We start from the raw sequence: 23,562 nt of genomic DNA, 5'->3' as shown, positions 1-23,562 counted from the left end.
CAGTTTCTGAGAATAGCATTTTTGAATGAAATACCAATATCTGGGGCAAACCCCCCTTCCCATGGGGGATTCCTTGAGCATGTCATACTTCCCATTATAGGGGGTGCATCAGGATGGGGAGAATAACCCCATGAGACTGTTGTCCTGATGCATCTTACCAAATCTGGTCTATTAATCGATCGGGTAGTTTGTGAGAAGATGTTTTCGTCAAATCTTAGAGGACGTATGTACGGACGGCCGGCTGGACATGGGGACCCACTCTATGAGGTTATTTCAGAGAATTAGCCAAAAAAGTGCCTCCTGCACAGAAGCACAGCAACAAACCAGAACGGCACTCAGTAGAAAGCACACCTCCGCCAGGTGAACAGTTTACGTTTTGTATCCTAGAGTAGAGCAAAAAAATCACAATACAGAATCACATTTAATCAAAATCATCCGTCCACAACTTTTTGAGGGGTAAAAAAGAAAATAAACAACCTTAATGTGACTGATCTTTGAAATCAAAATACCATTCACAAGGAGAGTGAACAAAATAATCAAAATAAAATAAATGAATGAATGAATAAAAATGGGAAATTTCATTACCTCAGCCACCAAAGGTGTTAACACCAGTCTGTCTGTCTGTCTGTCTGCTTGATTTATTGTGAACAAAATATCTCAAAAGTTTTGGATGGATTCGGACGAAATTTGGCAGAGATGTAGCGTATGTGACAAGGACGAAATGATTAGATTTTAGTGAAAATCTGGATTCGGATCCGGCTAGTCGAACTTTTAAAGTGATTCTTCACCCTTGGGAGAAAGGGCCAAAAACGATATATAGCAGGATGTCTCAAAAGGTTGTGGACGGATGATTATGCTTAAATCTGATTCTGTATTGTTATTTTCTGGTCTACTCTGGGATACAAAATGTAGACTGTTCACCTGGCGGAGGAATCCTCTCTACTGAATGCTGTTCTAGTTTTAAATTTGTGTTGAGATGTCTGGGTGAGGAAGTATGAGGACACGCACAAGAAATTGACCAAAGAGTTCTTAGAGGTGAGAGTAGTATGAGAATTTGGAAAAGTTCCCTGCATCAGTGACCCTCGACATGAAGGATCACAAATATCAGGTCTCCCAGAAGTATATCAAAAGCAATGTAATCAACACCATCATTCCATTTTGTTTGTTATATTACATGATGATGACTGAGAAATGCCACCGTTGAATAGGGTCAGGGCAAAGCTGTGGATATCTGGGGCAGATTTCCCCTTTCTGCACGAGAAAGACAGAGACACAGAGAGAAAGAGACAAAGAGACAAAGAGACAAAGAGACAAAGAGACAAAGAGAGAAAGAGAGAAAGAGAGAAAGAGAGAAAGAGAGAGAGACAGAGACAGAGACAGAGAGAGGGAGAGAGAGAGAGACAGAGAGAGAGAGAGAGAGAGAGAGAGAGAGAGAGAGAGAGAGAGAGAGAGAGAGAGAGAGAGAGAGAGAGAGAGAGAGAGAGAGATGGGTCTTGATCCCAAAGACAATGAACCCTTTACTCGGTATTATTTTCCTAATATCATACCTGGCACTCGATGCAGGAAGTCATGGGCTGTGATATTGAGCACCCTGACTCCGTCCATCTCAGGCACCAGGTAAGACGGGCTGTCAAGTGGGTATGTGTCTCAAAGAGTGGCGTCAAGAAAAATCTCAACACTAGGGTCATAACTCATAAGCACCAAAACATTAAGATAAATCACATTGCTCTTGCCCTCCCTCTATCTGTCATATTCAGTCTGTCCTTCTTTGGCTGCATCCCCTCTGCATGGAAGTCAAAAAGCATCACTCCCATCCATAAGAACTGACAGGTGCATAAACAGATCCTATACCCATTAAAAGTCAGTGAGATTACTTCCAATGACAATCATCTAATGAGAAATCTTTCCCGTTTTCAAAACAGTCTGATCTCTGACCGTCAGTTTGGATTTCACTCCAGTCACAATTCTGGAAAGGCCTCAGGTCCTCTCACAGCAATGGCTGGAGGCCCTCAATCTCAATCAATAGGTTTGGACCTTCTCCATTGACATATATCAGACTTGCAATACAGTATGGCATCCTGCTTTGCTTGCCAAGCTCTCTGTCTGTGGCACAGATTTCTGACTTCCTCCACTCATGGAATCAATGTGTTGCCATTGATAGAACTCTCTCCTCCGATATCCCTGTGTAGGTTGGAGTTCCCCAAGGCAGCGATTTGGGCTGGGTTTTCCTCATCTATATTAATGACCTCTGATGATCTGAAAAGCCCTCCATTCCTTTTTGCAGATGACTCCGCATTGTGTCGTACAGTACCCCATACCTCTCTCTGCTAGGGAGACAGTAGCTGCATCTCTCTGTCGATATGTAAATGATTAGACATTGGTCTAATAAATGGAAAATATCCTTCAATCTGGGAAAATCTGACATTCTATCACTCCAGATAGATCATCAAACAAACCCACCTTGTTCCTTGGTCATCTACTGGAAGAAGTTCAGTCTTTTGAACTCGTAGGTCTCACCACCAGCCATGACCTTTCCTGGGCCGACCACATAGCAAAGTTGACCTCCAAAGCCACTCCTCCCTTGGAAAAATCAGTGTTACTCAGTCTAAAAGGCTTTTCTCTGTAGCTAAATGGATTACTACTCTCAACTATGGGCTGGCACCCCAGCATAACATTTGTCTCTCCTAGATTCTGTGGAATCTGCATTTCTCAACATTGTTGAAATCCCCCTTGATGAAACCAAAGCACACAGTCTGTTGTTCTCACATCGCAGACAGGTCAGTGGTGTCTGTTTTCTACCGTCTATTCTCCAACATAGTTGCCTCTGCCCTCTCAGTCCTCCAACCTTCCCGAGCAACTCCAGGATGCACACGTTCTTCCAATATACCCTCCTAGTTATACTTCCAAAATCCAGGTTCACTGCCCACCTAAACTCTTTAATTCCCCACTTCTCTCATCTATAAAACCACCTTTAAGAATCTGTTCTATCTCACCCTTCCCTCTAAGACTTCAAGCAAGCAGTGCACTACAATCTCTAATCATCCCCAATTCTGACCTGATTTTTACGGCGCAGCCCATAAGGCAAAGCCGTTTAGAACAGTGTTTGTCTGTCCGTATGTCCCCTCAAATGTATATCAATCAGAGCTAAGGATCTGGTCACCTGACAAGGTGATGTGATTACGTCTGATGTCATGACGGCGGTACGATGGCTGACTCCGCACACCGCCATTTTAATTCCAATTTCGTTCAGGCCGAACATGTCATCGAACCTGTCATATATCACAATCACCATGCTCTACCTTTGCGTATTTCATTCAGTGTGAAGCACAAAAAAAAAACAAAAAAAAACTGATTGTTAAAATGACCATCAAATATCGAAAGCATAGGCGTTAGCGGTCTTCCAACAATACGGTACGTATACGCCTTCGGCTTGATGCCTAACCTTCAGACCGCTTCGGACAAATTAAGCCCAGGTTTCTTAATACAGTAGTGTATCGTTTCAGTAGTATCGTTTTCATAATATTATAATAATAATAATAATAATAATAATAATAATAATAATAATAATAATAATAATAATAATAATAATAATATAGTAAATATAACCATAACACTTTAATCCCAATATCGTGAAAGGAAAGTTAATGGATTGAAGCGGTCTATGGTTCATGAATCGATGATAAGCGGTGTAACAGCGGAATTAAGGAATTAGCCTCGGTTTTTTTTAAAGCAACATCATTTTCGTAAGAATGATAACGTTAAGTTAATATTATAATAAATGTAATTGTAACACTAATCCCTTCGTATTGACTGCAAATTTACGAGAGGTTAAAATATATCTTCTATATATTAAAGTAGCAGCAATTTTGTGTCACACTACGTCATTACGTCTATATTCAACTCAAGTATCAAACAAGCCCGGCTACGCCGCTGTTAGACTTTCGGTCTCGTTTATTACCAAATTACCTTTCCAAACCCAACCACTTTATTTACTAGTTTAAGTTTCCTCCCCTCCTCGCTCTACCATTTTACTCTTTGTTACTTCCATTGATGATTATCCCACTGTCAGTTCTACTTTGCTCTTACATGAGCTTCACTCCTCTACAGAAAAAAAAATAAAAAATTAGGAAACCTTCTGCCTTGCAGGCGATTATGTGCTCTGCTCATACAAATCATGTACTTTACACACCACACGGAAACTCAAATGGGTATTTACAAATGATTCACTTCATGTTAATGAAGTGAGGCTCGTAGGAGTGCGTGAACATATATACCACTGGTGGTTTGTAACACGTCTAAACGTCCATTCAACATCTCCAATATTTAAAATTTGCTTTTCAATTTTGTAGCTATTCTTTCACAATCCAATAACAAACCAAACAGCATTGCAACAATAAGGAGAAACCTGGATAGGATTCAGGTTTGTTGCTGTTGCTCCTGTACCCTCAAACCCATCCAACAACAGCCAAGTGAGTCTTACAAAAACAATTTGCCCAAGTGAACCTGACAAAAACAATTTGCAGGAGTTAAACTCACCGTAGACACAAAAAAGAAAGAGAAATTTAAAAAAACATTTAAAAAGGAAGGAAAGAAACAGTAAAAGATATCTGGCGATTCCCATTTTCATGAGATCCCTAATACTAAAACACAAAAACAGACAGGCCTAACACAACACACACAGCAAAACACCTAGAACAAGAATGTACACGGGAGTGGATCAGGAACTTGTTTCCACGAAAACCAACCACACTTAAACAATAGATTACAATGACATCTAATAAACATTCTCACGTGACCTAATTAGCTTCATAACCCTTCTGTAACATGATGGATATTGGTCGGTCAAAACCAGTGTAAAGCAAACATACAACAACAAACAACATGCATTTTAAAGGCCATTTTCACTGCTAGAGCGGGGGTTAGCCTTGCGGTCCCCATGACAATCTTCTCCATTTTGCCCTATTTTCTGCATCTCTCCTTGTTAACCGCCTTGCCCGCATTTCTTCTTCCACCATCTTTAGCCAAGTCTTTCTCGGTCTTCCCCGTCCTCTACTTCCTTCTACATTCATTTCCATCCCTCTTCTCAACCAGTCACTTTCATCCTTCCTCAACACATGACCAAACCATCTCAACCTGTTCCTCTTCACAGCATCAATCACAGGCTCTATTCCCATCATCTTTTGCAATTCATCATTTGTCTTCCTCTCTCTCAACGATACTCCGCACATCCATCGAACCATTCGCATTTCCACCCTTTCCAACCTTCGTTGCTGCTCTACGTTCATTACCCATGTCTCGCTCCCATAAATCATAACACTTCTCCCACATGCAGCATACACCTTTCCCTTCAGCTTCAACGACACTCCCCTCCTCATCAGCACGCCACTCGGTTCCCGAAACTTCTTCCATGCACATCTCACTCTAGCAACCGTTGCCGAGTCTGATCCACCTTCTCCATTCAGCATGTCTCCGAGGTAGCAAAATGTTTTCACACCTTGCAGCTTCACGCCGTCTCCAAGATCCAACTCAACATTTCCTCCATCTGCAGCTCCCTCTGTGCACACCTTACATTTGAATGTAGCTGCCACACTGGTTAATGACTCAGCGCACATTGTACATTGAATCGAGTTCACTCCGACACCCTTCCTACACACAGCACAGGGCCACTTCCCAGTTCTTTCCACTTCACCACATGCTTTACCACTTGCCATCGCCTTCGTCTTTCCGATATTCACCTTCGGACCTTTTGTCTCCATACATTCCTTCCACTTATTCATCTTTTCCTTCAGTCCATCCATACTTTCCGCAAACAACACCAGATCATCTGCATACAACAACTCCCACGGTAAACCCTCCTTTACGGTCTGAGCTAGCACCTCCATCACAGCTACAAATAGTAGTGGACTTAGTACCGACCCCTGATGCACTCCCACCTTCCCCTCAAACTCACCACTGTTCCCGTCCTTCGTCCTTACAGCTGTGCACGCTCTCTTGTGCATTGCCATCACTACTCTGATCAACCATTCCTCCACTCCTAAACTTCCTCAATGCCCATGCCAATACTTTACGTGGAACCCTATCGAATGCTTTCTCCAGATCAACAAACCCAAGAAACAACTTCTTCCTCTTCTCCATGTACTTCTCCTGCAACTGCCTCACAATGAAAAGTGCGTCTGTCGTTCCTCTTCCTGGCATAAATCCAAACTGCATTTCGTCGATCTTCACTTTCTTCCTTATCCTCCTCTCCAACACCCTTTCCAAAACATTCATTCCATGCTCCAATAACTTTATCGCTCGGTACGAGCCACACTCCAGAGGGTCACCTTTCCCCTTGTATAGAGGGACGAGGGTACTCAGTTCCCAATCCACTGGAATTCGGCCTTCTTTCACCACCAGATTACAGATCTCTGTCATTCTCTTCACACCCCAACTTCCTGCTGCCTTCAGCATATCTCCCACAACTCCCGTCGGCCCTCCCGCTTTTCTACACTTCATTGCTTTTATCGCATCCTCAACTTCCTTCTCAGTTATCTTCTCTGCCAGTCCTAAAACTGGGTTACTCTTTATGTTGCCATCCCATTCATTCTCTGTATTCAACAGCATTTCCATATATCTTTTCCATCTTCCTTTAACTCCATCTGGGTCGACAACGATTTGTCCCACTTCATCCTTCAAGCAACTCACCCCCATCACATCACACCTCTCTTTCGCTATCTGCTTTGCAATCCTGAATACTGCTCTCTGACCCTCTTCCGAATCCAAGCGTTCTCCGAACATTTTCCTACATGCCTCCTGCACCTTTGCTACCTCTTTCTTTGCAGCCTTCTTGGCTGCCTTATAACTTTCATGCTCTGCCGTTTCTGCTCCAGTACCCTTCGCCTTCTGCCACTCCTTGAACTTCTTCCTCTTCTCGTCAATCCTCTTTCCAACTTCATCATCCCACCACCATGTTTCCGAGTGCCGCTGTGGTCCTTTTGTCCATCCACATACCTCACCAACGGCTCCCAACAGACTAGCTTCCATTGACATCCAACCACTTTCAAGCTCAACCACATCATTCTCTACCCTACTCAGCCTCTCTTTTAATGCCTCCCTTACTGTCACCTCTTTCAACCTCCACACCTTCATTCTCGGTTGGTACTTCACTCGCCGAGCTCTCCTCGCACCTTTCACCCTTATGTCGCAGACAACCAAGTGGTGCTGTGAAACAGCCTCCTCCCCCGGGATCACCTTTGTGTCCCGGAGGTGCCCCCTATCTCGCCTACGCACCATCAGGTAGTCAACGGTTGTTGTCGACCCACCTGACGTGTATGTAACAAGCTTATTATCCTCTTTCTGGAACTGAGTATTACAAATAAACAAATCAGCTCCAACAGCAAACTCCAAAATCCTTTCACCTTCTCCATTTCTCACACCATATCCGTAACCCCCATGAACTCCCTCAAAACCATCCATACTCCTTCCCACATGTCCATTTCGGTCTCCTCCTACCACAACAACTTCCTCATCTTTCACGTTTTCCATCAGCTTCTCTATCGCACACCAGAACTTGTCCTTCACTTCATCGCTCCGACCAACCTGCGGAGCATATCCCGAGATGACGTTCACCAAGAGCTTTCCAATCATCATTTTCACCATCATCAACCTATCACTCACTCTAGTCACACTCACCACACTGTCTACAAACTCCTCAGAAAACAGGACACCAACACCATTCACGCCCTCCGGGCACCCTTGTCACATAAACTTGTATTTCTGTCCCTGCCTACCCTTCACCATTCTCACACCACTTCCCTTCCATCTCATCTCTTGCACACAGCATATGTCCACTCTTCTTCTGACCAATACTTCCACCACTTCTGCTGATCTCCCTGTCATTGTCCCTACATTCCATGTCCCAAACCTCAGAAACGGATCTCCATTTCGGGCTGTACCCTGCCCATATGTAGTTGTAATTGTCATGGTTCTCTTTTTGAGGCAATGTTTTTATGGCCGGATGCCCTTCCTGACGCCAACCCTCTTAGTCGTCTCTTACGACACGCAGGGCTACGGTGTACCTATTCTAATCCAGGTTACACACTGGGATACGTTTAAAACATGGAAATTCTGGAGGGCGGGGGGGGGGGGGGGTGTGGGGGGTGGGGGGAGGGCGGCGTCAGCATCACGGATACAGTTGAAACATATTTAAATAATATTTAAACAAAACCATGAAAAATAATCTGGGAAAAGTCTCTAAGTGAGGACGTGGATTTGAGAAAGAAGGAGCAGAGGTGGAAGAAAAACGAGATATAGGGGGCGGGGCACAAGTCGAGACGAGGAGGAGAGCGAACAAGCACGTGTCCGGGAGGAGAGAAAGAATGAATAAAGAATTTTTTTTGCTTTTTTTTGTTTATTTGTTTGTTTTGTTTTTAAAACGTTGGACAAAGGGTAAGATGTTCGTGAGAGGTTGGGGGGAGAAAAGAAAATTAAAGAAACAAGGTGCGAACAAAAAACAACTAATTACACACAAATTTGCAATAATTACAAAACCAAAACTAAATAGAAACACACAATAACACATACTCGATAAAATAACCAGTGGAAATTTGACAAAGACATGAATGGGAAAATACTCAAACTTTGATGTCGTGGAGATATCGAAGCAAGCCTCCTCGCTCGAGGGACTGGAAGCGGAAGCCAATAAGCCATTATGTTAAGCAAACATAATGTTCGTAAATATTTCCTATTAGAACAAACCACAAAATAATTCTTTATCGAACAAATTCTTGCAAATCTATCGAGTTGAGATGAAAAAATACTATAACCTATTTTAATTGGTACATTGCTAAGCGGAAATATACACAAGATGACTGGGAAACTAAAAGTCAACATTATGACATACACTTATGCAAAAACCATTCTGTCCAACTCTAACCAAGAGATCCAGATATGCAGCAACACTATCATCACTCCTAGTTGTATCTGCTATCAGACTATTTGTGTAAATCCTGTGACTCAGCTTATCAAATAATTTATAATGAAGCACGCAAACAGCAACGACTCGTATATAATGGTATGGAGGAGATAACATTTCAGCTAGGCCTAATTTATTCTCCATCATCTGCTTCAGCTGCATCAATGAAAACTCACAGTGAACAAGGAAAATGTCCACCAAGAGGGTCTGCAGTTCCCATCCATTGCAATACCCTTTATTTGTTGAACATTGATCTCACAGAAAGACTCAAAAGTGTTAAAACAAGATTGACAGCAACCTTAAACTTATATTGGTCAAAACAATTATTAAAACCAGTACAATTCTATTTTTTCAGAGAAAAGAATGACCTATAAAACCTAAACATAGAAATTTATTAAAAGAGTGAAAAAACTCATTAATTACACGAAAAAGAGTGTATCCGGTAACAAGTGCCAAATTCAAATTTGCATCCAAAGTGGAAAAATCAAAACCCTCAACTGACTTAATATTATGGCATCTAATCCTATCTAAGAACTATAATGTAGAACTAATACTCCACAAAGTGTTCACAACAGAATTCTTACTAAATGCTAAACAGTATTTCCTAAATTGTTCCACAACACCTCGTAAACCTCAGTTAACTATAACCAACAACTGCTTGGTAGGACATCACCCAACACCCACTATACACCAATATGAAGCTTGGGGATCCAGAAAAATTTGGGGAATACATAAACTTATCCTTTGCATTTATTGTTAAAATTATTATGCAAAAAATCCCAATGCTCAGCGATAATATCCGAGAGGGGCATTCATACAGCACAGAGTATATACCTTACCTATATGTGTGAAAGTAATTACTGTACATCAATACCTAACTCCTTTAATAAATCTTTTGTAAAACTTGTTTTCAACAACAACAAAATTTAATCCCCACTTTATCAGCTGGAGCTATCACATACTTCACGTGCAGATCCTGAATATCTTTAGGAACATTATGTTTACTTAAAACAACGGTTTAGGCTGATCAAGTGAGAATAAGCCTCGACTATTTAAAAAAAAAAAAAAAAAAATCTTGATGTCCAAGATAACCACAACCCTGTCATACCTTGTACTCAAACGATTTGCAGATAACCTAAAATTACACATTTTACTAACTAAATTACAAACAGAATCAACTACAACGGCACACAGTAAAGCACATACATTGTGCTTTGTTCTTCGATCACGTTGTTCGTGATCACGTTGTTAAAAATGTTTAAACTTTCCCCTGAAGAACTGTATTCTGTCGTATATTATAACACCTTTTTCTTCTTCTTCTATAAAAGGATGCTTTCGACTTGCTCACCAAATCTATTCATTCCAAAAAAAAAAATCCATCTCTTACAGTTCCTTTTTTCTACATTCCCGAAACTCTCCTGCACTCCACCCCTCCGTCAGCGTCCTCAAACTTATTTTTGACTCGAAGGTCGCAAGAAACTCATTTTGCAATAAATGTTCGTTTCCCATTAATCATACACTTTTCAAAATCCAATCTCACCCCTCCCCTCCAAATCTTCCCCATCACCCCTCCCCTCGAAAACTTCCCCATCACCCCTCCCCTCCAAAACTTCCCCATCACCCCTCCCCTCTAAATCTACCCCCTTGCCCCTCCCCTCCAAATCTTCCCCATCACCCATCTCTTTCAAATATTCCCCCTCACCCCTCCCCTCCAAACCTTCCCCATCACCCATCCCTTTCAAATCTTCCCCCTTGCCCCTCCCCTCCAAATCTTCCCCATCACCCCTTCCCTCCAAAACTTCCCCATCACCCCTCCCCTCCAAATCTAGCCCCTTGCCCCTCCCCTCCAAATCTTCCCTATCACCCATCCCTTTCAAATCTCCCCTCTTGCCCCTTCCCTCCTAAACTCCCCCCACACCCATCCCCTCCGAGACTCTCCCTCGCTCCTCCCCTCCTAGACTCCCCTCTCACCCCTCCTCCTCAAAGCGTCCTCCCCGCTTCTTCCAACTTTCACCTTCATCTCCCCCAACCTTCTGCCTCGCTCTTCCCCCTCCTCAAATAACACCTCAATGTGCCTCACCCAATCACCATCAAACCTTTTGTCCGCCCCATTCTTCCCATTCTCCAAGCTATTCTGAAATCTGACACACCTTCAACAGCTCTCCCTACCTCTTCCTCCTCTTCCACATCTTACCCTACCCCCCCCCCCCCCTGTTCTGTATCCGATGCTCCCCCTTCCTCTTCATCAACGGTATGGACCTCAAACATCCAGGGCCTTCGCTCAAACTTGACTGATCTCTCCATACAGGTTGCTTCTGACAAACCAGACGTGATCTGCTTAACAGAAACTTTCCTCCTGCATGATTTCTCTGATTCCTTGGTGTCTCTCCCAGGTTACTCCCTCCTCCGGTATGATAGACCTGAGCCTCGTCCTGGAGGTGGGGTTGCTATATTTATAAAAAAACTCTCTTCCTCACTCGCTGCCCTCTCTCCACCTCACCCCCAGGAATACCTTTGGCTACGGCTTCCCCTTCGCTCCCACCTTTTGTTCATATGTGTGTTGTACCGGTACTGTCCACCAAACAGTGATGTCTCCATCTACATCTACATCTCGCTGTCTGATAATATGGACCAACTTCTATCTACCCATCCCAACTCTCTCTTCCTCATATGTGGTGATTTCAATTGTCACCATGCCAGTTGGCTGGGTGTGGGTACCTCTCTCACCAGCCATGGCTCTTCAGCAAAGGACTTCTGCGACTCACTGGGACTGACACAATCTGTCAATTTCCCGACCCGGATCTCAGTTAACGGAGCATCTTCTCTTCTGGACTTGGTTATGACTAACTTCCCTGAAAATGTCTGCTGCACTTCTTCTGCTCCAATCGGCTCATCTGATCATGTGCTTGTTAAAGTGAACATCTCTCTGACCATTCTCAGAGAGCCTCCTCAGCGTCGACGAGTCTGGCATTTCACTCAGGCCAACTGGCACGGTCTTCAAGCAGCCATCAATCATCTGGACTGGTCTCCCATCTCTACCGCCTCAGACATCAACTCATCCTGGGAATTCTTCCAAAGTAAATTGCTCTCTCTCATGCACAGATTTATCCTATCTTGTCTTCAGTTGTCATACCCTTCCTCCCGTCCATGGTACACGGATTCTTGTGGTGAGGCTGTTGCCCAGAAACAACTTGCTTTCGTCTCCTGGAAAGCAAATCCAATGGAAGGAAATCTCATTTCCTTTCACAAAGCCCGAAACAAGTGTGTGTCCACCCTCAGGAGAGCCAGGAAACAATATCTCTCCGTTCTCAAGACCGAACTTTCTTATCTGTCTCCCTCTTCCAAATGCTGGTGGCGTCTGGTCAAATCTGTTTCTGGTGTTTGTTCCCCCTCCATCCCCTCCCTAACCTCAAATGGCTACACGGCTGACTCCGCACGTGAAAAAGCTGAATGCCTCAACTCTGTGTTTGCCTCTAAATCTTGTGTCCCAAACCCATCCCTCTCTGTACCCACCGTAACCAGTCGTACCCAGCTGCTCCTGGACTCTGTGTTCTTTCCTCCTGACAAGGTGGATAAGTTTCTGTCAACCCTCGAGTCTGATTCTGCAACTGGACCTGACGGCATCAGCCCACGGGTCCTAAAATCCTGTTCTTCCGCTCTTTCACTCCCTCTCTCTGTTCTCTTCACCCTCTCTTTTGCTCAAGGTCATCTGCCATCTGCTTGGAAATCAGCCAACATCACCGCTTTGCACAAAAAAGGTGCAAAAACAGATCCTAGCAACTACAGACCAATCAGCCTTCTCCCAATCCCCAATGGAATCCATCATTGCTTCAGATATGAAATCTTTCCTCTTCTCCAATGGCTTGATCTCTGATCATCAATTTGGTTTCAGACCTGGTCACTCTACTCTGGACATGCTGCTTCTGCTTTCTCAACAATGGATGATGGTCCTCAATGCCAAACAGGAAATTAGAGCTGTCTCCCTTGACATATCACATGCCTTCGATACGGTGTGGCACCCCGCTCTGCTCACCAAACTCTCCTCCTTTGGTATCCATGGAAATCTCCACGCATGGCTGGCGGACTTCCTTTCTCGTCGTAGTCAACGTGTGGCCCTGAATGGGTTTCTCTCATCTCCTCTTCCTGTTCAGGCTGGAGTTCCCCAAGGCAGTGTTCTGGGCCCTGTGCTTTTTCTGGTCTTCATCCATGATCTCTCTGACTCTCTTGAAAATCCTCTCTACCTCGTTGCTGATGACTCTACTCTATGTCGCTCCATTCCTCATCCCTCAGATCGGCAGTCTGCAGACCTGGACAAAATCACAGACTGGGCAAACAAGTGGAACATGTCTTTCAATCCTGACAAATCTCACACTCTTACGATGTCTCTCCGAAAAGACCGACTGGACAACCCTCCCATCCACTTTCTGAATGATCCTCTCCAAGAAGTTCTGTCACTCAAGCTTTTGGGTCTCACTATCTGCCATGATCTTTCCTGGGAAAACCACATTTCAAATCTGACCTCCAAAGCCAGTCGCCGACTGGGCATCCTCCGTCGTGCGAAGTCCTTCCTTGGCACACCTGAGCTCCTCACCACATACAAGACTTTCATCCGCAGCTCAATGGAATACTGCTCTCCCCTCTGGGCTGGTGCTCCTGCCTCACACCTAGCTCGTCTTCACGCTGTTAAAACCAAAGCGTTCAGAATCATTGGAATCTCCCGCGATGAAGCTACCTCCAAGGGCCTTTCACTCACTCACCACAGGCAGGTTGGTGGTCTTTCCGTCTTCTACCGACTCCTCTCTGGCCTTGCCCCCCCCCCCCCCCCAGCTCTCTCTGGGCTCTGTCCCCCAAATATTCCTACAGGTCGCACAAGATCTGCCTGCAACCCTCTTATGGTTAAACTGCCAAAATCAAGACTCTCTGCTCACCTCCACTCCTTCATTCCTCTTTTCTCCCACCTCTGGAACAAACTCCCTCCCTCTCTTCAATCCCACTCCACCCTCCAGGTCTTTAAAACAGCCGTTCACCACCATCCAAAACCTTGATCTATTCTACCCCCGCTAATTTCACCCCAAATCCACTTTTTTGAAATATCAACTTCTGTCCTGGAAGTCCTTGGTGTCCTTGTGTTTTATACTTTTCCCACCCACCCCCCCCCCCCTTCCCACGCCTCCTCCCCCCAAGCCCTCTCCCTCCCACACATCTCCCTGCTCTCAAATGTTGTGTTTGTGTGCTTCCCCTTCTCTCCCCTTCTTGTCTTCCACTCCCTCTTTTTATATATTTTGTTTGTCTGGTTGATTTGTTTGTGAAATAAATGTTAGCTCTTTCACGAGCCTCGATTCAGTATACAAACAAAAAAAAAAATAAACAAAAATAAACAACCCCTGTCAGGCTGAACAGTTTACATTTTATTATCCCTTCAATCCGGGAACCTAATTAAAACTGGGTTCAAACCTAATTAAAACCTGTCTTTATGATACATTTTAAACAGCAGTATGGGGGTGGTCGAGGGGATGATGCTGCTGCATTACGGGGCATGCAGCACATTGAATTTGGATTTAAAAAAAAAAATCCGCTGCCCCATCTGCATTTAACTTGGGGATATTAAAGACCCCATAACACAATGGTCTAATCTTTTTGAAAGGCACCATGCAATGTTTCACTTCAAACAGAAAACGATAGAAGACCCCTTTGGAAGCTGGTGTACTCATTGATGCAATGAACCAATATAGTTGTCGGGAATCATACCCAAATAAGACAGCTCAAAAGCATGTACACCCCCTCAGAACGATCCTTTCATTAATGCAAGGTGTTTAACTGCTCGATGAACCGAATACAATATTCCCTTTCCTGGAAGGATATTGAATCTGCAGATCCCGTTTTGGCCCAGCCACAAGCAGCATTTCATCCCACATGGCCACGACAGCAGGAACCGAGCCATCCACATTGTCACACCTGCTCAGCGAAAAACCATTCATCCATTGGTGGTGTATATGGCCAGCGACAGTCAGGGTAAAGAATGGGAGGAGGTAGTAGATAATTAACAAAGGAATACATATTATTGAGTCAACATTACAACCACATTTACCCCATTCACTCTGGTCCTTTTTTATTTTATTTTTTTTCAATCCATCCCTTTCCCATATATGTAAATGCCCCTTTTGTAATCCAAAAGCTATGGAAGACAGGAATCATTTTCGGGAAGTTTTACAAAGAAAAAAAGAAAAACATACATTTATATGTCCAGCGTTAAAACATATTGAATGGAAATGGAATCCATTGCCAAATCGAAAAACGATTACAATGAAAAGACGAGAACAGCTCTCAGTAGAGAACATACCTCCACCTGGTTGGCCATATCACTCAATGGTGAAGATTCACTAAAAAAAATTTTTACTAGCTTGATCCTGATCTTCACCAAAATTTAATCGATTCTTCCTTGTCACATACCCAACCTGTCCAACAAGTTTAGTCCAAATCCTCCATAACTTTTTGAGATATCCTGCTATGTATGATCATAACCCCCCAACCCCCACCCCTCGACTTCCCATGCCTCCTCCCCCCAAGCCCTCTCCCTCTTGTTCACAAACGGACAAACAAACAAACAGACAGACAGACAGGGTTGAAAACATAACCTCCATCCACCTTTGGTAGCGAGGTAAAAAAAAAGACCTATTATTGAAAAGAAACTCAAATTTTGTGCAAGTTACTAAAAAAAAATGTAATCAATTAAATTGTTGAACAAAGCAATTAAAAGTCAATGAATAATGCATTGCAAAACCTTGTGTTGATAACCAAGGCATTCAGTAAAACAATGAACCTGAATGACACAAACCATGTTCAAAATGTGCTGCAATTGCCAGAAATAGACATGACCAGCTGGGACAAAGCACGACATGTGCCGACCCAAAACACAAGCCTCAAACTAGAACGGGCACTCGGTAGAGCGCATACCTTCGCCGCAGCTACTTTTGTTGCCAAAATAAAAGACTACAAGATCTGTGTAGCAAAGCCACACCTACGTTGTCATGCGGGAAGATTTGTTTCAAATTAAACCATTCTATCCCGCCAAAAGTTTGATATTGTAATCACATCCATGTGGTGGTACTTGATAACATTTGGACTCTATGTGCTGCGAAGTGCTGCAAAAATATGAGACAGAGAAATGGTTGTTCTGTTGATATGTATTTTATTATATTTTTCTGACAAGTACATAACTATACATGTCCAAAGCCGGACGTTCGTGAAACAAGTTCCCTGAACATTACCATGTCATGGAATTACCATGTCATGGAATTACCATGTCATTACCATTACCATGTCATGGAGTGTCATGTCGCATATCACAAGATTGGGCATTGAATTCTGAACATTTTGGCATTAGTTTCATACAAATTGGACACAAATTGACCGCGCTATGGTAAAAAGACGATTTTGACCTTTTCATGACCTTGACCTTGACCTTTGACCCGATCGATTCCAAAATCTAATCAAATGGTTCCCGGATAATAACCTATCATCCCACCAAATTTCATGCGAATCGGTTGAATACTTTTTGAGTTATGCGAATAACATACACACACACACACAGACATACAAATAAATACACAGCGATCAAAACATAACCTTCCGCTTTTGCGAAGGTAACAAGAAAGAGCAATCAGAGAATGCAAACCCTCGCCAGGATGTATTTTCAGTGGTTTTTGAAGGCTTTTGTGTTAAAACAAATATAGCGGCCGAACCACGTGAACGATGACATCATCATTATATTTTTCTAAACTAATTTATTCCTCGATTATGCTCAAGAAATTTCATCTTGATAGGATGAAGTTTTGTACTTGTCGAATTATGACGTCATAATGGAGGCACCTATGACATCATCATTAACATATTTTATTCTCCATGGAGAGTTCTTTACAATGAGCCATGTCTCAATTTTTTCTATTAAGCACTTTCGGAGATATAGAGGTGCAAAGTTTTTCGGTTTTTCCAAGATGGCGGCCGAACCACGTGACCTATGCCATCATAATTATCATAAAACAAAATTATACAGGTGGCGTTGCACCGGGGGTGAAAATTTCCTGTCAATTGGACCAACAGTTGCAGAGAAAATCATATTTATTCTGTGCATCTGACAATCAGACAGACAAACAGACAAATGAAAAATCAGTCAGACACCGAGGACTTTTGGGGATATTAAAGGTCCCATAACACAATGGTCTAATCTTTTTGAAAGGCACCATGCAATGTCTCACTTCAAACAGCAAACGATAGAAGACCCCTTTGAAAGCTGGTGTACTCATTGATGCAATGAACCAATATAGTTGTCGGGAATCATACCCAAATAAGACAGCTCAAAAGCATGTACACCCCCTCAGAACGATCCTTTCATATATCCCCCCCCCCCCCCCCCCCGGAATCTTTTCCGGCAAGTAACAAATGGACTCAAATGCAATACCCTCACCTCAGGCGAGGGTAATTATAGGGTTGAAGGAGAAGGAAATGAGGGTTAGGATGAATCTGCAAGGTTTGGGGGGGGGGGGGGGGGAAAATAGTGTAAGAGGACACCGATAGATGCGCACGGTAAAGGGAAAAATATGGCAAGAGGAGGCCGGTAGATGCACATGGTGCAGGAGGAGAGAGGTACTATAACTACACACAGTTCTTCTCTACTTATACAAGCAGGGAAACACATCTTAAAGCTAAACATTTCAGTCTCATAAATATTGCTACGGTTTTGAGATTGGCACAATGAAGTCATTAAAGGTTAAAGGTTTGCCCCCCATAGTTAGTCACACGAACAACATAAAGGCCCATTTGTAGTATAGTTATGTCTTAGTATGTGTAAGAATAGGCCATTTCCCCTCTTAGTGCCTGCGTTGTGTAAAGACAGGAAAATAGGCTCTACTTGCCACCGATTTCCCAGCCACCCTAGCCTCGATCCAGTTTGTTAAGCATTGGCAGCCCACTAGTCGAGTAACACGAGGTAGGCCTAAAAAGGGTGGGGGCGGCGTTGAGATCGGAAGCGGCAGAAGGCGATGACGGTAAGAGCCACCAGCCAATCAGGGCTCTAGCGGCATGGCGTGAGGGCGTGGTGAGGCACGTCTGGTGAGTTCAAGAAGGTTCGCGGTGCGTGCCTATATAAGTCGCTGCGCAAAGCCCTCGAAAGGACTCGCAGAGGGGATAGAGAGAGAGAGAGATAGAGGACTTAACAGCAGGACGAGGACTTGAACGGCGGTGGCGAAAGGGTTCGGACTCGCAAGATAAGCTCGTTGTTTTGAGAACTTGCGGAGGATACGCACATTGTTTGAGGACTTGTGCAGAGAGAGAGAAGAAGAGGCGTTAAACTGTACAAAGTATGCGGGCGCAGCCAGACGCACCGGTAACGCATATTGCGCTTTTCACCCACGCGAGTAAGCGCGGCTATAGCCGCAAGTGAATAACCGCAAGCCGCCTCAAAGTCCGCTCCCTACCAATTCGCCACGTGATAACTAGCTCCGTTCAGACGACACGAGGAGAGCTCCTGCTTCACCGACTTCCACCTCCAAAGGACGTGCCGGGGACCGGAGAGAGAGCTGCACGGAAGCCATCCCTGGACGCGCTGGTGAACATCAACCTGCTCATCAGCAAGCCCTGTGTGAGTGTGTGTGTGAGACGGGCCCGTGTCCTTGGGTATTAAGTAAGACTGTTTTCAAGGATTTGCTCTGTCTCTGCTCTTGAATCATTGTGTATAGTGTAAATAAACCTGTTCTTCCTTTGCTTTCCAATTCGATCGCCTTTGTGATTTCTCCATTGACTAAGCGTGGTACGAATAAGAACTGCTTGAATCGGGTTCCACCATCTAAACGGCACGGATCGCGTGTACGCAACCGCTCGGCGTATCAACACACGTGGTTCGTGCGAGGCTTGTCTCCTCGCTTCAGGGCAGCGCAAGTATTTAGGTAATAGCGAATTTGGTCCTGATACCCTATTTCGCGCTGTCCGGAAGGGACGTCATAGGTCTCGGGTCGCGCCTGGTCAGTCAAAGACAAGGGGACTAATCCCCCTTTGGTAAGGGGAGAAGGCCGGCGACAGATCCGCAACAATACATTTACCAATACGAAAAGTAGAAACAAATACTGTAGGAGTGTGGCTGGCAGGATAGCCTAGAGGTACGCACACTTGTCTCTGAGCTGTCCAGGTTGGATTTAAATCTCGACCAAACTATAAACCGGAATACTGGTGGTTCGCAGGCAGGGCAAGGCATAAATGTGTGTACCGGCCCTCGATTGGATGTTAAACTGGGTGTCCTGTCTGCCAGCATGTTAAAAATCCCACAGTCTTGCATGAAGATTCGGCAAGCTATCGCTGGCATCCTGGAATTACAAATTGCAAAATCCAGGTCTAACCCACAGCCATATGCTGCATATAAAAGATGACAACTGCAAGAGTAATGAGCCAAGCACATTAGCACACTGCAGGTGGGACCAATACGAGATTGGGGGAGGGGGTCCATTGAGGGGAAGGGATCGAAGAGACCGTTTCACAAATGGGAGGAGAAATGAAAAAGGAAATAAAGTTTTGTTTATGAGAAGAAAGGGTTAATGAAGGTTATAATGGGAAAACAAGGCACGAGAGAGAGGACAGACAGACAGACACACACGCGATGTTGACTAGGTCAAACACTTTTAACGAGTACACATTATTGGTGTAATCGCACATGCTGCTAATTCTAAATAGCAGGATGGGATTCCTCCTTTGTAATATTACACAATCAAAATACTACAATATTTGTCCCATGATAAGACAGCCCACGTAAAGCAGGAACACGTACCATTCCAGCTGTACAGGCCGCATTGGGTTTCTCGTTTCAAATTCTCCGATTTTCTCCTGCAAATAAGACAACCAAGGACATGTTAGAACTTTTGCCTCACAACAACTTTCATCTTCCCCAAAATAGGAGGTTTTAAGGTTATATGATTAGAGTGGACCCTGTCATTCCATCCTGCGACAAACAACAACAACAACAGGCATTTTAAGGCCATTTTCCCTGCAAGAGCGGGGGTTAGCCTTGCGGTCCCCATGACAATCTTCTCCATTTTGCCCTATTTTGTGTTTTTCATTCCATCCTGCTGTAGGTTCAAAACCGAAAGGATTGACAATTCATTGAGGAGTCTAATTACAAAGTAAATTGAGGAACCCCAACATGCAAAGCTCTGAAAATGACCCAATGGCATTCAATTTATGATCATAAATTTTAAAGTCAATTAAATTCAACACTTACTCGGGGCCATCCATTTATTACGAATGCACATATCCAGGGTTGTCCACATTTGTAAAAGTAGGTGTATGTCAAATGCAACAGGAGTTTTCGTCAAGCACATAATGATCCGAAATGGTTCAAGCCATCCTATTGGTGTACTTGCTCATTTTGGGAGCACGTTTGCTGCACTTGGTGAGCAGCATAGTAGGACAGTCCCATTTTCATTTTCGCACCATTGAAGGATCAGTTTTACGGTGGGAAAATGAACGAAACGAAACATACATGTACCTCAAGCAGCTTATTAACGACAAGGTAAAATCTAGCTTTTCCAAGTTGTATAGTCTATACTATAAAATGAGTTGTGCATGCGTCCGTCCGAGTTCCACCCCTTGGTTAGACAGTTCGTCGGTTAGACAGACAGTCCGCCCACAATATCTATACTACGGCTGCGATGTTGATACTTACTGCTATGCAAAGTCAAATACAGTCACGTGAAAAAGTAAGTACACCCCATGTAAGGTTTTGACTTTTTCAACATATTTCAACATACAGCTATTTGATCTTTATTTCAACAATATTGATAGATAAAGGTGATATAATATAACAAATATCATGAAACATTTACATTTTGTAGTTTTTTTGGTTTTATTTACATTTTGTAGTCCATTGTATAATTTAAATAAACATAAATGCAAGTTTCGCATGTGGAAAAAGTAAGTACACCCTTGGCTCTAATAGGTGGTATTGCCCCCTTTGGCAGAAACAACCTCAAGTAGGCGTTTCTTATAACTGTCTACCAGTCTCTGACATCGACTGGGAGAAATTTTTGCCCACTCCTCCATGCAGAATTCTTTCAGCTGTGCGATGTTTAAGGGGTTTCTTGCATGCACAGCTCGTTTCAAATCCCCCCACAACATCTCGATGGGATTTAGATCCGGGCGTTGACTTGGCCATTCCAGAACCCTCCATTTCTTTCTTTTCAGCCATTCCTTGGTGGATTTACTGGTATGTTTAGGGTCATTGTCATATTGCAAGGTCCACCTTCGGTTGAGCTTCAACTTGCCGACAGATGGTCTCACATTATCCTCAAGCACCCCTCTAGTACAATGAAGAATTCATAGTGGATTATATGATGGTGAGCTGCCCAGGCCCTGATGCAGCAAAGCTGCCCCAAACCATATTTCCACCACCATGCTTTACAGTTGGTATCAGGTTCTTGGGGTCAAATGGTGTCTTTGGTTTTCGCCAAACATGTCTTCAGGTACTGTGGCCAAATAGCTCTACCTTTGACTCATCTGTCCAGAACACATTGTTCCAGAAGTGCTGGTCTTTGCCGAGGTGTCCATTGGCAAACTTTAGTCTTGCCCTGATGTTCTTTCTGGACAGCAAAGGTTTCCTCCTGGCACACCTCCCATGTAGATCAAATTTGTGTAGCCCCTTTCTAATGGTAGACTCGTGCACTTTGACATCAACAGTGGCAAGAGCTACCTGTAGGTCCCATGATGACATTCTGGGGTTCTTAGAGACTTCTTTCAGCATCTTGCGGCCTGCTCTCGGGCTGAACTTGCTGGGGTGGCATGGCCTGAACAAGTTGGTAGTTGTTTGGAATCTTCTCCACTTGTAGATGATCTTCCCGACAGTCGAATGATTGATTTCAAATTGTTTGGAGATCTTTTTAAATCCCTTCCCAGACTCGTAGGCATCTATAACCTTCTTTCTGAAGGCCTCGGAGAGCTCTTTTGATCTAGGCCTGGTGACGCCGCACACTTAAACAACAAAGAGCAAACCAAACTAAATGTCTGAGGTTTAAATAAGACCGGTTCCTCCAAGATCCTCTCTAACGATGTTCTAATCATTTGCACCTGAGCTGGTGCACCTGATTCTTATTTTAGGTATTTGAAGTCGTGATAAATGTCGGGGTGTACTTACTTTTTCCACATGCGAAATTTGCATTTATGTTTATTTAAATTATACAATGGACTACAAAATGTAAATGTTTCATGATATTTGTTATATTATATCACCTTTATCTATCAATATTGTTGAAATGAAGATCAAATAGCTGTATGTTGAAATATGTTGAAAAGGTCAAAACTTTACATGGGGCGTACTTACTTTTTCACGTGACTGTACATCTTTGGAGCTATCATAGTCACAATTCCATGCCCTCCCTACAGGTTTTCCCTTCAGTGCAAAACAACAAGAGTGACAGTTAAAAGGATTTTTAGCCGAGAGGAATAACGGGCCTTGTGAAGATAGGCCTCAGTGATCAAGGCAGCGGTCTGTTGTCTTTCCACCGCCAAATAACTATGTGGCATCCTCTCAAGTAGGGCTTTTACTGTGAGTTACGGTTTGCTATATTATTTCTGACTATTCTATCCACACTATAGAAGGGTGTATGTGTGTGTGTGTGTGTGTGTGTGTGTGTGTGTGTGTGTGTGTGTGTGTGTGTGTGTGTGTGTGTGTGTGTGTGTGTGTGTGTGTGTGTGTGTGTGTGTCCTTCCATGTGTGTCACCTTTATTTTATCTATCTATACAGTAACCCCTTACAATATCATGGGTTTAACCTATCGGATTTGGCTATCGCGGTGTTTAATTTCGACCAATCACGGCTGTTGAGCTGAACTCTGATGGTTATCTAGCACCATGACCTTTTGTTGTTTCATACCGTTAATAATGAAAAGGCGCCTTCTAAAACAATGGACAAAAGTGATTATTTAAATTTTATTTATTCACTGGGTTACGAAGTTTCAGAACGATTTATAAAAGAAAGCACACTGAGAGATTACAAAATAAATGATTTAAGAGATTAATAGGGGAGGAATTATGGGGGCGAAGCGGCAAGCTTAATCACCTCTGAACATTTAACCTGCTTTAACGCAGCAGGAGACTTCATCACAAAGCCGATTTATATTTATTTTATATGTTTATTTCAATTGTGATGTGTTTATTTTAGCTGCCTCCAACCTTCCTCCATATTTTCTCGACGCCCAGGAACATAAACCCCTTATTCTCATCGGAAATTAGTTTCATCTGTCACTGCATTTTCCAGGAACATACACGCCCACGATATTTAAGGGTTTATTGAACTATAAAAGGCACCGTACATGTGGCCACCCATGTGTGTCATGCTTATTTTAAAGGGCTCCTGCTGTTGTGGAATCATAAAAATGGTACCAGGTGAGAAAGGTTACCCTGTCACAGGTAAGGGGGGTGGGGGGAGGTGATACAATCACCCTACGGGTAATGTACTAGTTATTTTGAAACTCCAGATAAAACAGTAGGTGGTGTCAGTAAATCAGTAAACAGCTAGATTTTATGGAGAACCATGCATAAGGGAGAATATGTTATCCTTCCTCACCCCCAAC

At 43.5% G+C, this 23,562-nt stretch overlaps 1 protein-coding gene across 2 annotated transcripts in view; it reads right to left on the bottom strand.

Moving 5' to 3' along the window:
• Positions 1 to 23,562, bottom strand: part of VPS16 (VPS16 core subunit of CORVET and HOPS complexes) — a 157,291-nt gene that overhangs the window by 116,667 nt on the left and 17,062 nt on the right. For both annotated transcript variants that reach the window (XM_078783671.1, XM_078783672.1), the window contains exons 8-10: positions 19,767 to 19,822; positions 14,816 to 14,908; positions 1,548 to 1,642 (exon numbers count right to left, since the gene is read on the bottom strand). In XM_078783671.1, the coding sequence (XP_078639797.1) occupies positions 1,548 to 1,642; positions 14,816 to 14,908; positions 19,767 to 19,822 (244 nt within the window). The remainder of the gene's footprint in view (positions 1 to 1,547; positions 1,643 to 14,815; positions 14,909 to 19,766; positions 19,823 to 23,562) is intronic.

Source organism: Myxine glutinosa, chromosome 8 (genome assembly GCF_964187855.1).
Source record: "Myxine glutinosa chromosome 8, kmMyxGlut1.1, whole genome shotgun sequence".
NCBI classification, from domain to species: domain Eukaryota; kingdom Metazoa; phylum Chordata; class Myxini; order Myxiniformes; family Myxinidae; genus Myxine; species Myxine glutinosa.
Note: the sequence above shows the minus strand (reverse complement) of the source record. Positions and strands in the feature narration are given on the sequence as shown.